Source organism: Bos indicus x Bos taurus, chromosome 7, assembly GCF_003369695.1.
Source record: "Bos indicus x Bos taurus breed Angus x Brahman F1 hybrid chromosome 7, Bos_hybrid_MaternalHap_v2.0, whole genome shotgun sequence".
Classification (NCBI taxonomy): Eukaryota; Metazoa; Chordata; class Mammalia; order Artiodactyla; family Bovidae; genus Bos; species Bos indicus x Bos taurus.
The window spans coordinates 86,137,340-86,152,672 of NC_040082.1; the positions used below are offsets into that span (position 1 = coordinate 86,137,340).

General features: G+C 36.1%; 1 protein-coding gene across 1 annotated transcript in view; it reads left to right on the forward strand.

Moving 5' to 3' along the window:
- The window catches only part of ADAMTS19 (ADAM metallopeptidase with thrombospondin type 1 motif 19), a 267,865-nt gene that overhangs the window by 186,234 nt on the left and 66,298 nt on the right, over nt 1–15,333 (forward strand). Inside the window, exons 15-16 of the mRNA XM_027547039.1 lie at nt 2,116–2,236; nt 9,200–9,280. Of these exons, the coding sequence (XP_027402840.1) occupies nt 2,116–2,236; nt 9,200–9,280 (202 nt within the window). The remainder of the gene's footprint in view (nt 1–2,115; nt 2,237–9,199; nt 9,281–15,333) is intronic.

Consider the following 15,333-nt stretch of genomic DNA (forward strand, 5'->3'; position numbering starts at 1 on the left):
GCTATGCTTTTCACTTAACAGTATTGTGTAAGCCAGACCTTTTATAGAGTCCCTAACTATTAAAATAACAGCAACAACAACACAAAATTCTGTGTAAGTGTTATGTGAGTCTGATGATTGTACTTAAAGTTCTGTGAAGTGGACTGTGACTTCTGATAGCTTTGGAATACTTCACCATTCTGGCTTTTTAACTAAAATGCTTCATTCAGTCTTTTAATATAATTAAAAACATGCTTCCTTTTTTTCTTTCTGACAGCTCTGTATACTGAGTTTGGCTGGAGTGTTTTGTTTTATCCTAAAATATACATTGACGTTGAAAGTAAATTTCTAAACTTGATGAGTAGACGAAGGAGAGCAATTGAAAAATAGACAGCTTTCTCCTGGTGACCCAGTTGGCCTCCCTGCCCTTTATATCCTGGAAGAGCATAGAGAAGGCTGTCTTCTACATTACTGTGCTATTCCCCTGTCTTCAGCTACCAGTGGTACCTCAGGCACCTACCACCAGTTAACCAGTGTTGTCTTTTCCAAGACATTCATCCTCAATTTTTGGAGTTATGTGGGCATATTTTGAAAAGTGTGGCTACTTGTAACTACTGATTACAAAATGTGAATTTTTTCATCCTTATTTTAAATCTACATGGTTATTGAGCCATGACATGATGTCTATCCCTGCCTTTTATTTTAGGTTTTAGAAACATATACTGTCCCAGTTACAAGGGTTAGAAAGCTAGCAGACAACTAGGTACTCATTTATTCAATCATTGAACTACTGTTTATTGAGTTTATTGTATTTACCAAGAAAGAAGCTAGATGTTATGGGTAGAATAATAAAGGTGTTTCTATCATTTCAAAACCACTGTAATCTCTCAATTTGCTCCTCATTTGTACATGAAGGAGAGATTTTTATCCCCAGGAGTCGCTGGTCTTTTCATGGCTCTTGCTTAGTGAACTCTTCCCACGGCTTTGTTGTATTTTGAGAATTTCCTGTGGTGGCCACCTCTTTCATCCAGAATCATTCTATTTCTTCCCAGATAAGCTTTGATTCGCTGATCAGAGTTCTCCACTACTGCATCGCTTTGTCTACTTCTTGACACTGATATACCCGCCTTGACAAAAAGAAAGGATACCTTTTTTATGCAGGTTTAATGTGATTTTTGGTTTCTCGGGATATTCATCCTGCAGCTGTGTTTTCTAATCTGCTTCTTCCCCCACCGAACACCAACCACAGAAAAAGACCCTAGTTTTGTTTCTATTTTATCTGATATTTTCAAATTTTATTTAAGTAATTTTAACTTGTTATAAATGGATGTATCGTCAGTCAGTTTTGTAGCTTCTTCTTGATCAGAGCTAATGGTATAATTCTACCATTTATTTCAGCTACCACCAACATACTAACTTCTACCCTTTGAGTAAATATCATCTTTTCTGAATATCAGTGAGAGACCCATATTATTCACTAGAAAAGAGTCTACATTTTAATCTAAGAAGATGCATAGTTAACATAGTTAACATTAGCATAGTTCTTCTGGGAACATATAAAATTAATTATCCCACTGTTAATATTTTCTTATAGCAACCATCGGTTATAAGCAGTTCTTGGTCACTTGTGTTAAGATTCCAAAGAAGGCAGGGAACAGAAATTTGTTCATGAACTGTGATGAGTACAAACATTTATGTTTGGTTTGCACAAGTTAATATTTAATATTCAGCATTTATTCAGCAGCCTCTTTAGGAGTAAAGCCAACCATACGGTAAAACCCATCTGTTCTATGCTGAGTAGAATGAATTTGATCAATCATGTTACATTTAGTAGAAATGTGATTTCTTTTGGGGTTTATGTAAATTGCATTTGTCTCAATAAGAGTTTTCCAAATTACTTTCAGATGTCATTTAAGTTTTAATATAGGAAAATATAGTTTGATCACTGCCCTACTATTTGGTCACTTTACAAATGATATTATTTGATATAAGCTTGCTATGTTAGTTTGCACCAGCGAATGTGGAGTTTTACTAGTTTGTCAAATAGATGTGTCAAGTTTGTAGACTAGGCTTGTCCTGAAGTAGTCGTTAGAAAAGAAGCTCACTTTATGATGTACTGTCATTCTCTTGTTGCAGAAAGTTGGCTGTGATGGTTTATTAGGGTCTCTTGCAAGGGAAGATCATTGTGGTGTGTGCAATGGCAATGGAAAATCATGCAAAATCATTAAAGGAGATTTTAATCACACCAGAGGAGCAGGTGATTATTTTTTTTTTCAAAATTACTAATCCAAACAGTCTTTGGGGATAGAAATTACATTGAACTTGACTTAGAAATCACATTTCTGATTGTTGAAGACTTTTGTAATGGGTACTGAATGATTTTTCATGATGACATATAATACATATGATATGAGCCAAAATGCTAACAAGCCCATTTCCCAATACTGAGAATATGAAATCATCTGTTGTGTATTTAATAAATCGGAGCAGCAAGGGAATAATCTAATTTGCATTGGCTAATATTATCAGATTTCTACAGGCCTTATCCTCCAATGCACAGTATTGATGTCTAACAGAGAATAATAATTTTTAACAGCCTGAAGCAACTATTGAGAGTATTAGTCTTCAGGTTTTCAGCTTCCATTTTTTTTTATTATTTTCTTAATGTGTTTACTAAGTTCCAAAGAAATACATTTTTGAAAGCAGAGTCTGTAGCAGTGTAGCATGTTGGAAACTATAACAGAAAATCAGAAGGTGTGGGCTGATAGTCCAGATATATTAAGAGCAGGAACACATCCTCTCTCGTTTTCTTTCCTCATCTATAAACACTCATAGGGGATATGAGGATGAACAGACAGTGAATGATCTATGTAGTGTGAATTTTAAAGTGATCCACAACAAAAAGTGATATTATCTGTACTGAAATATAATGACTCACAAGTAAACTTTATATACAGAAAATGCTTTAAACTCAAGCCTTCAAGTTTACTGGGAGGAAGCAAATATTTTACGTTTACATTGGTGTCTTACCTGGACATCTGTTTATTGAACTATCTTAGTATTTATGATTGATTTTCATTGTCATTTATATGCTTACACTACATATATCAACTTTTTTTCCTGTTTTAAATTTCTTATTCAGAAACTGAAAGATGTGCCCCCAAAATATATATTTTAATATGAAGAATAAGCCATTTATATTTGAATAATCATGAAAAGTGAGTTCATTCTAGGTTTTAAAAAAAAAGCCCCTAAGAGAAAATTAGACACAGCCCTCAAATATATAACCTTTCTCTTGGCCCCAGCAGAATAAAAGATAAGTGAGCTCGAAGAACTTGAAGCCTACAAATAACTAAGGCCCAGGGTAAATTGCAGATCAAAATCTCAGTCTCTGAAGTTGTGAAAAAAGGTGACAGATTCTGAAAGTCAAAATCTGTCAGAACTCATTGAGAAAAGGCAGGCAAAGCTGTAAAAGGTTCCCTGGCTTCCAGCTAAGAAGTACAGTCGTAATAAGCTTTTCAGCCTGATCGTGATGGGAGATGTTTTTATCATGCAAAAGTTAAAGTGACATCTGAAGAGATTTAAAGATACTAGAACTTTTGAAGCCTATTCCTGCATAATTGTTTACCTGCACAGAGACAGTTCACCGAGGAATACTGATGCACATTCAGCACTGGTAGCTTTTGTTTAGTAATAATAACACTTAATTTTTCAACTAAACTTAGATAATAGAAATTGCAGTTAAAAACCAGTAATGTTGTTCCTTCTGACTACAGTTAGATGAATACATTCCTCCCCACCTCCCCAATTTCTACTTCAAATCTCCTTTGTTTTTATTGCACTTTTAATTTCTACTTATGTTTTATTAGTTTCTAAATTATATTAACAGCCTCTGATATTTGGAAGATGTCTAAAGTGCCTACAATATTGGGAATATCAGAGACTAATACTGTTATTTCCTTACAACAATCTGTTGTGCTTGTAGTTCTCTGCTAGTTTAACACCGTTCATGGAAGAAACTAAAATTCTAAACTTGAACCATAAGACTTTGTGTGGTGTTGTTCCTACTTGTCTTTCTGGTATCAACTCTGCCGAGGTCACTTTCCTACTCTAAGCTGCAACCAATAGATTTGCTAGAGGTGCTCAAGCTGACCATGCTCTCTCTAGCACCTTGCATTTAAAAATATTGTTCTGTTAGCTTCGCCTGGTTTTGTTTTTCAGTCGCTAAGTCGTGTCTGACTCTTTGCGACCTCATGAACTGCAGCATGCCAGGCTTCCTTGTCCTTCACTATGTTCTGAGTTCGCTCAAACTCATGTCTATTGAGTCAGTGACACCACCCGACCATCTCATCCTCTGTCACTCCCTTTTCCTCTAGCTCTCAATCTTTCCCAGCATCAGAGTCTTTTCCAATAAATGAGTCGGCTTTTCACATCAGGGGGCCAAAGTATTGGCACTTCAGCATCAGTCTTTCCAATGAATGAATATTCAGGGTTGATTTCCTTTAGGATTGACTGGTATGATCTCCTTGCTTTCCAAGGAACTCTCAAGAGTCTTTTCCAGCACTACAATTCAAAAGCATCACTTCTTTGGTGCTCAGCCTTCTTTATGGTACTCTCACATCTGTACATGAATACTGGAAAAACCATAGCTTTGACTGTACAGACCTTTGTTGGCAAAGTGATATCTCTGCTTTTTAATAAGCTATTTAGTTTTGTCATAGCTTTTCTTCCAAGGACCAAGCATCGTTTAGCATTCAGGTCTCAGTACAGATGTCACTTCTTCAATGAAGTGTTCCATGAACAGCCTCCACATCCTATCTCTCTGTATGGATACCCTACTGGTATCCACAGAGTTGAGTTGTAAGGTAATTTTGTTTTACACTCTTTGATCTTTGCTTTCCTACTATACTTTAAAGATCAGTGAGGAAAAATATCATGGCTATTTTTTGTTCAATACCCTAGTCCTAATGACCAACATAGTGTGTGATTCATTAACATTTATTAGTGTAATGAATAATGAAACATTACATCATTAAGAACTTTAAAAAACAAAAATCTGTATGAATCTTTAATTATGCTGTGGGCTTCATCTACTTGTGACTTTAGGAATGCTGTATTCATTTCTCTTGAGACAATTTTATCCTTATAGTTTATGGACTCCCTAGAATTTCTTGAAGGAACTGCAGCCCTATTTTGGTCCAGTTGGCCATACACACTGTATATATTGTATGAGTAACACATGCACAGACACATGTGGGTGTTTTCAGTCCCTGTGCTCTATTTAGAGTTTGCTAAATCATTTTTGTTCAAACTAGAAAATCAACTTAAGAGAACTTTTGTTCCTTAGCACATATATCACGTATTTCATTTTAATTTGCCTGGACAGGGGTTGATTTGTTAAGGGATTTTTAAAGGTAAATTGTATATTTGGCCACTTGTGGAACTGTATAGTTATCAATATACATTTAGAAGAGGGTGGGCATAGAATCTGTTATTCTTAGTACGAGAGATGACGACACTAATCCAGAACAAGAAATGCATGCTCTTAGACTTTTTATTTGTATGTTTGCCACAGCAATAAGAGAGTCATAGTGTCATGTATTCTACTCTGTGAAATAGTAGTAGTGGGCTCTAGCTGTAATCAGACAGATCTGAGTTCGAAGCTTGCATCAGCTAATTACTGACAAAGCAGTCTTGAAAAAGGCAAGTTTTTCTTTTTCTCTACCTTTATTTTCCAATCTATTAAATATCTACCTTGGATGATATCATTATGGCTGAATGAAATAATTTATATCAACTATCTACAGTTGTGACTAGCACATAGCAATTGTTCAAAATATAGCATTTATCATCGTTACTACCATGGAGATAATGATTACCTTGGGCATTTTAAGATGGCCAATTAAGAATGGGATCTCTGGTTGTAAAAGAGGATGTTCCTATGTATATATGATGCAAACTGTCCAATGTGAGGATCAAGTTTATGACCTTGACATCATAGTCTTTATTTCAGCTTCTGAGCTCAATTATAGCCACTCGTATGTCCACATCTTTTAAAAATATGCAGTCTCAATTGTGAGACTTATTTACTCAAAAATATCGAGACCCCAGACTTTAGCTATCCTTTATCAAATGTCTTTGCTTAATTTTTTCCTTCCTCTCTTTCTTCTTTAAACGCAATCTAACTCACCTCTCCTCCAAGCTGTTTCTATTGAATAACAAAGAATTGCTCTGGATATAACTGTTGTCCTAAAATACAACATATCTCTGGGTTTACTGCTAAACTCAAATAGGAATTTACAGTTACTGCCTCTGCTTTTCTGTATCTACTCTTCATTTTTAACAATCCTGAAATTTATCTTCTTCAAACACCTAATTTGCTCAGAGATGAATGGTTACCTCTTGTTTGTGACATCCGGTGGACTCCCCTTAGTCACCTTTCTCTTTGATGTCTGTGCAGGTTTTTGTACCAGTACTCTTCTTAAAATGTTCTAATCTATAAGATCCCACTATACCAAAATAGCCAGATTTCTACTTTCTTGGGATTATTCCTTCCTGTATTCTTTTTTTTTTTTCAATCTTTCTGTTAAAAACCCATAACTGTCACCAAGGTTAAGTCTTTGACTTCCATCTCTAAGTATTCTCCATTTATTCCTGTGGCTTCAATTACTGCCTCACAGAGGTGAGGAAAGCCTGACCTTACCCTGGAGTTCCCGATTCCCAGAGTTCTTACTGGATATTTTTTATTAGTGTATTATACTGGTTTGCTGAGTACAAACTGCAAAACTTGTCAGATTATTACCCAAACTTGACTTTCATGTTTTTATAAATGATGACTGCATTCTCACATAAGTAATAATAAAAGATTGTGTCATGTCCTCACTTTCTGTTGGTTCTCAAACTCAGAGTTTTTTTTCCCTTTACAGTGCCTTCTAGATTTTCCTCCTTAGCCTCTAGCACTCCTGGATTTTTACATTGGCCTCCTGATACTGCTTTCCACAGCTGTATCACTGAGGCTTTTCCAAACTATCAGATAAAACCTCTCCAAACCAGTATCTGATTACATCCCTTGCTGTAGAATGTTCAGTAGCTTCAGGTGGTAAATTCAGCGTCCTGGGCATGCATTTAAATTCTCTTAATATAGCCATCTTCTTACACCTTCTCATTCTGTCAGAGTTATTTTGTGTGGTACAAAAAATACCACTTACTATGTTACTTTTTTCTACATATGGTGAACTCACTCTTTTTTATATACAGTTGACTCTCAAATAACTGCATGGGTCCACTTATATATGGATATTTTAAATAGTAAATACTACAGTATACACAATCTCAGTTTTTAAGTCTTCAGATGTAGAACCACAGATACAAAGGAACCACGTAGACAGAGGGTCCACTACTTATTATACTCAGATTTTTTACTACAGGGCAGATCAGCACTCTTAACTCACGCATTGTTTTGTTTAAGGGTCACTTGTATATCCAAATCCTATCCATTCTTCAAAGACAGTTAATCTTTTTGCTTCTTTATGAAGCTTTCCTTGACTATATGAAATGTTCTCTTTTCTGAAACATTGTGATTCCTACTGGTGCCAGTGTTACTCGAACATCAGTAATGTATGCTGCTAAGTCACTTCAGTCGTGTCCGACTCTGTGTGACCCCATAGATGGCAGCCCACAAGTCTCCCCCGTCCCTGGGATTCTCCAGGCAAGAACACTGGAGTGGGTTGCCATTTCCTTCTCCAATGCAGGAAAGTGAAAAGTGAAAGTGAAGTCGCTCAGTTGTGTCCGACTCCAGCGACCCCATGGGCTGCAGCCTTCCAGGCTCCTCCATCCATGGGATTCTCCAGGCAAAAAGTACTGGAGTGGGGTGCCAAACCACTTAAAGTTGGGGGTGGGGGGGGCGGAAATCCCACTTCTGAGTTAAAATAGCAGCAAAACTTCTGACTGGTGATGTCATCAGATAAGGGGGATGGTTTAAACAACTTTAATTTACATTCTTCATTGGAAAATTAGCCATTTTATTTTGAATATGATCTTCTAAGCTTAATTTTGGAAGCTTTATTTAACTCATTTTTATGTAAGATATTTGTCTCTTTCCAATTCGATTCTAAACTCAGTGAGTACAGAAAACATGTTACCTCATTTCTGTATGCAAATAGGAAGTAAGTGTTCGTTTCTATTTTCATTGCTGCATACTGCGTTCATGTAACAAAATGGAAGTACTTGTATGATTTAGTGTTACTGAAAATTTATTCTCTATTGGAAATGCTGATTTGAAAAGCACAGACCTCTAGTCCCAGACACTGCCACCAGGTGGGGTGTCTGCTACCTATTGATAAACAGCAAATAATTGTCAACAGTTTCAGGAATTTGAATAATTAATCAATAGGAGACAACTCTAGGATTAGCTATTATACCTTTTTATCAATAGCTTTGAAAATTAGATTTTTATTAGAACCATGTGTGGCTATACAGAAATACTGAGAAAACGAAGTCTTGATTTTGACTTTTTGTGTGTACTTTTTCTTCTATCCAACTTTATCTTACCCTCTTGTTTCACTTCAGGCATTACATTCCTAACCACTGCTAAACTGTATTTCCTAAAATATACCTAATTGTATCTTGCTCCTAGCCATCTGATCCCTTTCAGGATGACATCAGATTGTCTGATGTGGCCTTACTTATTATTTTATTAATTATCTTATTATCTTACTTGTCTCCAGCTCAAGTTTCAAAACCCTTTGTTCATCTCCCAGGGAAGGCTTGGTCTTTCTTGTCCAATACTCAACTATTTCAGGAACACACATCCACCATCTGTATGCTCTCCAGCTATGTTTCCTCCTGCCTACACTTTCTGATTTACAGGAGTTCCATGAGCAGAACTTAAGTTAATTTGCTCTGTTCCAGGATTCACTGTGTTTCTAACCAAGCTACCCATTGTGCTTTTTTCTCACCTTATAATTCATAAGCTGTTGGGAAGCTTTTTAACATAGAATACAGTCACCCATTTGCTCATGATAGTTTTGTATTCTCAGTGTTGCTCCAAAAAACTTCTCAACTTGAATTTATGACAGCTTTTATAGATAATTTTTTTCTTTATATAGGTATTGAAATAACACATCAAAAGCCAAAACCAAAAGAAAATAGGGAAAGTCAGTGAAGAAAAAAGAATTAGAAGAAACTCAAGATGTATTTCATGTTTTATTGACTTTTACAGGTTATGTAGAAGTGCTGGTGATACCTGCTGGAGCAAGAAGAATCAAAGTTGTGGAAGAAAAGCCAGCACACAGCTATTTAGGTAACCTGTGTTAAAGACACAGAGCCCATCCAAGTTCAAGCTTAGCTGTCTTGCCCTGAGAGTTCTGTGATGACCAGAACGTCAGTGTGTTTCTAGTTACATATATGAATTTCCCAGGAAGCACCTCTTGTCAAGTAGGAATTTTTTTCCTTCCCTCCCAGGGACTTCCCTGGAGCAAAAGCAACGTGGTTGACTATGTTTTTTTTTGGCAGCAGAGGCAGGGGGGAGTTATTAATTACTTCTTCATGTTAATCCACATTAAGGAACAAATACTCATTGGAGGATTTGGATATGTTTTGTTTCATATCCACAAATATATTTCACATGTGCATACACATAAATATACACATATCCATGTTTGTTGCATGTGCAAATGTATACATAGATGTGTGTGTATGTGTGTGTGTGTGTATCTGCTGATTGCTCTATAATTTGGAAATCTTTTTTTATTTTTTTAATTTGGAAATCTTGTGGGATTCTTAAAAAAAACTTCTATGTACTAAGAGGACTTGCTCTTTTAATGGAAGACAGTGAGTCCCTTGGAATGCAAGGAGATCCAACCAGTCCATCCTAAAGGAGATCAATCCTGGGTGTTCTTTGGAAGGACTGATGTTGAAGCTGAAACTCCAATATTTTGGCCACCTGATGCGAAGAGTTGACTCATTGGAAAAGACCCTGATGCTGGGAAGGATTAGAGGCAGGAGGAGAAGGGGATGACAGAGGATGAGATGGCTGGATGGCATCACCGACTTGATGGACATGAGTTTGGGTGGACTCCGGGAATTGGTGGTAGACAGGGAGGCCTGGCGTGCTACAGTCCATGCGGTCACAAAGAGTCGGACACAACTGAGCGACTGAACTAACTGTGCTCTCTTTTGCCTCACTTCAGGTGTATGCATCTATGAAGAAAGTTTTTTGTTTCTAATTGTGAAATAGAAAAGTTGGCTTATGATATTTTGATAGTTTCAGGTGTACTGCATAGTGCTGACATATGCATACATTATGAAATGGTCACCACGATAAGTCTAGTAACCATCTGTCCCCAAAGTTATTACAATGTTATTGATCACGTTCCTTATACAATATATTATAAGACCTACATTGCTTATTTCATCACTGGAGCTTTTTATCTCTTAATACCTTTCATCTATTTCATGTACCCACTACCCCCTCCCTCTGGCAGTCACCCCTTTGTTCTCCGTATCTAAGAGTGTCTTTGTATTTTGTTTGCTTGTTTTCATTTTTAAAATTCCGCATGTATGTGAGATCGTACAGTATTTGTCTTTCTTTGTCTGACTTATTTCATTTACCATAGTATCCTCTAGGTCTAAATATTGGTTGCAAATGGCAAGATTTATTTTTCTTTTGGATGATTAATAGTCCATTGTGTATATAAACCACACTGAAATACTTTCCCACACCATATTCAGAAATAAACTCAAAATGGATTAAAGTTTTAAATTTAAGACCTGAAACCATAAAATTCCAAGAAGAAAACATAGATAGTAGTTCTTTGACAGCAGTCTTAACAATATATTTTTTGTTTGTTTTTGATTTGTCTACCTAGGCAAGGCAAACAGAAGCAAAAATAACCAAATGGGACTATGTCAAACTAAAACCTGTTAACAAATGACAGGTTCTATCTTCTTTATCTATTCATCTATCGTTGGACACAGACGAATGAACACTTCTATATCTTGACCATTGTAAATAATGCCACACTGACCATCAGGGTGCTTATCTCTTTTTGAATTAATACTGTTATTTTCTTTGAGTTAATACCTAGGAGCAAAATTGCTGGATCATATGGAAGTTCTGTGTTTAACTTTCTAAGGAATCTCCCTACTGCCTTCCATAGTGACCACACCAATTACACTCCCACCAACAGTATAAGAGGATTTTCTTTTTTCCACATCCTGCCAACACTTGTTTTTGTCTTTTTGATGATAACCATTCTGACAGATGTGAGGCGATATCTCACCATGGTTTTGATTTTCCTTCTCCTGATGATTAGTTATTCTGAGCATCTTTTTATGTACCTGTTGACCCTCAGAATGTCTTTGAAAAATATTTCTCTTCAGAGCCTCTGCCCACTTTTTAACTGGATTGTTTAGGGATTTTTGATGTTGATTGTATGAGTACTTTGTACATTTTGGATATTAACTTCTTACAGGATATATTGTTTGCAAATATCTTCTCCCATTCAGTAAGCTGCCTTTTCCTTTGTTGGCACATTTTTAGTTTGACATATCCCCATTTGGTTATTTTTGCTTTTGTTTGCCTTGCCTGAGTAGACAAATCCCCCCCACCCCTCAAAAAAAAATATTGCTAAAACCGTTGTCAAAGAGCATACTACCTATGCTTTCTTCTAGGAATTTTGTGGCTTCAGGTCTTAAATTTAACACTTGGATCCATTTTGAGTTTATTTCTGAATACGATGTGGGAAAGTAGTTCAGTTTGGTTCTTTCGCATGTGGTTGTCCAGTTTTCCCAACACCATTTGTAGAAGAGCTGTCCTTCCTCAATGTATATTCTTGTCTCCTTTGTCATAGGTTAATTAAGCATAAAAACATTAATTTATTTTTGGTCTTTCTGTTCTGTTCTCGGAGAAGGCAATGGCACCCCACTCCAGTACTCTTGCCTGGAAAATCCCATGGATGGAGGAGCCTGGAAGGCTGCAGTCCATGGGGTCGCCGAGGGTCGGACACGACTGAGCGACTTCACTTTAACTTTTCACTTTCATGCATTGGAGAAGGAAATGGCAACCCACTCCAGTGTTCTTGCCTGGAGAATCCCAGGGACGGGGGAGCCTGGTGGGCTGCCGTCTATGGGGTCACACAGAGTCGGACACGACTGAAGTGACTTAGCAGCAGCAACAGTTCTGTTCTACTGATCAATGTCTGTCTTTCTCCATGTTTGGTACCAGACTCTTTTAATTACTGCTGCTTTGTAGTATCATTTAAAATGAGGGTATGTGTGTTACCTACAGCTTTATTCCTCTCTTTCAAGATTGCTTTGGCTATTCAGGGTTTTTTTGTTTCCAAATAAATTTTAGAATTATTTGTCCAAATTCTCTGGAAAGTGCAAGCAGTATTTTGATAAGTCTTGCAGTAAATTTGTAGATTTGCCTTACGTGGTATGGTCATTTTAACAATAAAAATTCTTCCAGCTTATGAGTTCAGTCTATCTTTCCATCTCCTTTTGTTGTCTTCAGTTTCTTTCATTAATGCCATATAGTCTTCCAATACAAGTCTTGTACCTTCTTAGTTAGATTTACTCTTAAATATTTTATTCTTTTTGATGTAATTATAAATGGGATTGTTCTCTTATTTTCCTTTTCTGATGATTCATTACTGGTATTTAGAAGTGCAACCGATCTCTGTATATTGATTTTGTATCCTGCTACTTTTCTGAATTCATGTATTAGTTCTAATAGTATTTTGGTGGCATCTTTAGGATTTTTTGCATATAGGATCATGTCATATGCAAAGACTGATAGTTTCACTTCTTTCTTCCAGTTTGGATTGTTTTTCTTGTCTGACTATGGTGGCTAGAACTTCCCATACTATGTTGAATGAACATGGTGAGAGTACGTGTCTGTATCCTGTTCCTGATTTTAGAGGAAATGCTTTCACCTTTTGACCATTGAGGAAGATGTTGCCTGTGCTTTTGTCATATCTGGCCTTATTAAATATCGAGGTATATGTCTTCTCTTTCCGCATCGTTAAAAGCTTTTATATTCTAAATAATTGTTGATTTTGTCAAAATCTTTTTCTGCATCTTTTGAGATGACCTTTTTTTTTTTTTTTAATTGTTCACTTTATTTACCTGGTGTATCAGGTAAATATTGATTTGTGAATATTGCACTACCCTTTCACCTTTGAGATGGACCTAACTTAATCATGATGTAGTGATCCTTTCAATGTATTGTTGAATTTTATTTTCTAGTCTTTTTTTTTTTGAAGATTTTTGGATCTATGTTCATCAGGAATATTGACCTGTAATTTTCTTTTCCTGTGTTGTCTTTGTCTAATTTTGGTATCAGGGTGATACTTGCCTCATGGAATGGATTTTGAAGTGTTCCTTCCTCTTAAATTTTGGGTAATAGTTTGAGAAGGATAAGTGTAAACTCTTCTTTAAATATTAGGTGAATTCACCTGTGGAGCGATCCGGACCTTGGGTTTTGTTTATTGGAAATTTTCTGATTAATGAATCAATTTTATTACTGAGAATTGGTCTTTCATACTCTCTGTTTCTTCCCGATTCAGTCTTGGGACATTGGATATTTCTAGGAATTTATTCATTATTTATAGGTTATCCAGTTTTTTGTATACAATTATTCATACTAATCTCTTATAATCCTCTGTATTTTGTGGTGTTGATTGTAACTTTTTTTTTCATTTCTGGTTTTATTTCATTGGGAGCTTGAGAAAATATTTATAAATTTTTTAAGTATTGCTTCTGGAAAAAATTGTATCAGCTATTTTACTTAAGCCAATTAATAATTTTTAAATATATGAAAGAAAATAGTATATTGTCAAAATATATATTGCTTATAAATTAATATTTCAAGCTAATTAAGTCATGTAAAATTCTCTTTTATAGTCTTGGCATTCACTGACACCTAATATTACCCGTCTGGCAAAAGGCTATTCTTCCAGAATTTAAACATCATATTTATATTATCTTTTTTCAAATTATTATATTTTTAGCTTATATTGGAGTAGGGCTTCCCAGGTGGTGGTAAAGAACCTGCCTACCGATGCAGGAGATGTAAGAGATGCAAGTTCAATACTTGGATTGGTAAGATCTCCTGGAGAAGGGCATGGCAGCCCACTGCAATATTCTTGCCTGGAGTATCCCATGGACAGAGGAGCCTGGCAAGCTCTGGTTCATAGGGTCACAAAGAGACATGGCTGAAGCTACTTAGCACAACACGCACAGCACATGGTTGATTTACAATGTTGTATAAGTTTCAGGGGTACAGCAAAGTGAAAAAGTCATATTTCACCTTTTTCAGATTTCTTTTCCATTTAAGTTTATAGAATGGAGGCTTCCCTGGTGGCTCAGACAGTAAAGCGTCTGCCTGCAATGTGGGAGACCCAGGTTCAATCCTTGGGTTGGGAAGATCCTCTGGAGAAGGAAATGGCAACCCACTCCAGTATTCTTGCCTGGAAAATTCCATGGACTAAGGAGCCTGGTAGGCTACAGTCCATGGGGTTGCAAAGAGTCTGACACGACTGAGCGACTTCTCTTCACTTTCACTTATTATAGAATATTGAGTAGAGGTCCCTATGCTATACAGTAGGTACTTACTGATTATGTATTTTATATAATAGTGTATGTGTTAATAGCAACCTCCTAATTTATACTTCCCTTCCACCTTTTCCCTTTGGTAACTGTAAATTTGTTTTCTAAGTCTGTGAGTCTGTTTCTGTTTTCTAAATAAATTTATTTGTATCACTTTTTTAGATTCCACATATAAGTGATATCACATCATATTTGTCTTTGTCTGACATACTTCATTGAGTATGATAATCTCTAGGTCCATCTGTGTTGCTGCAAATAGCATTATTTCACTATTTTTTATGACAGAGTAATATTCCACTGTATACATGTACCACATCATCTTTAATCATTCACCTGTCAGTGCACTTTTATGCTGCTTCCATCTCTTGGCTATGATAAATAGTGCTGCAGTGAATATTAGGGTGAATGTTTCTTTTCAAATTCTGGTTTTCTCCAGATACATGCTCACAAATGGGATTGCAGGATCATATGATAGCTCTGTTTTTAGTTTTTAAGAAACCTCCAGACTGTTCTCCATAGTGGATATACCAGTTTACATTCCCACCAAAAATGTAAAAGTGCTCCCTTTTCTGTACACCTTCTCCAGCACTTACCGTTTGTAGACTTTTTGATGATGGCCATTTTGACTGATGTGAGGTGATAACTAACTATAGTTTTGATTTGCATTTCTCTAATAATGATTTTGCATATAAGTTAAATAAACAGGGTGACAATATTCAGATCAGATCAGATCAGTCGCTCAGT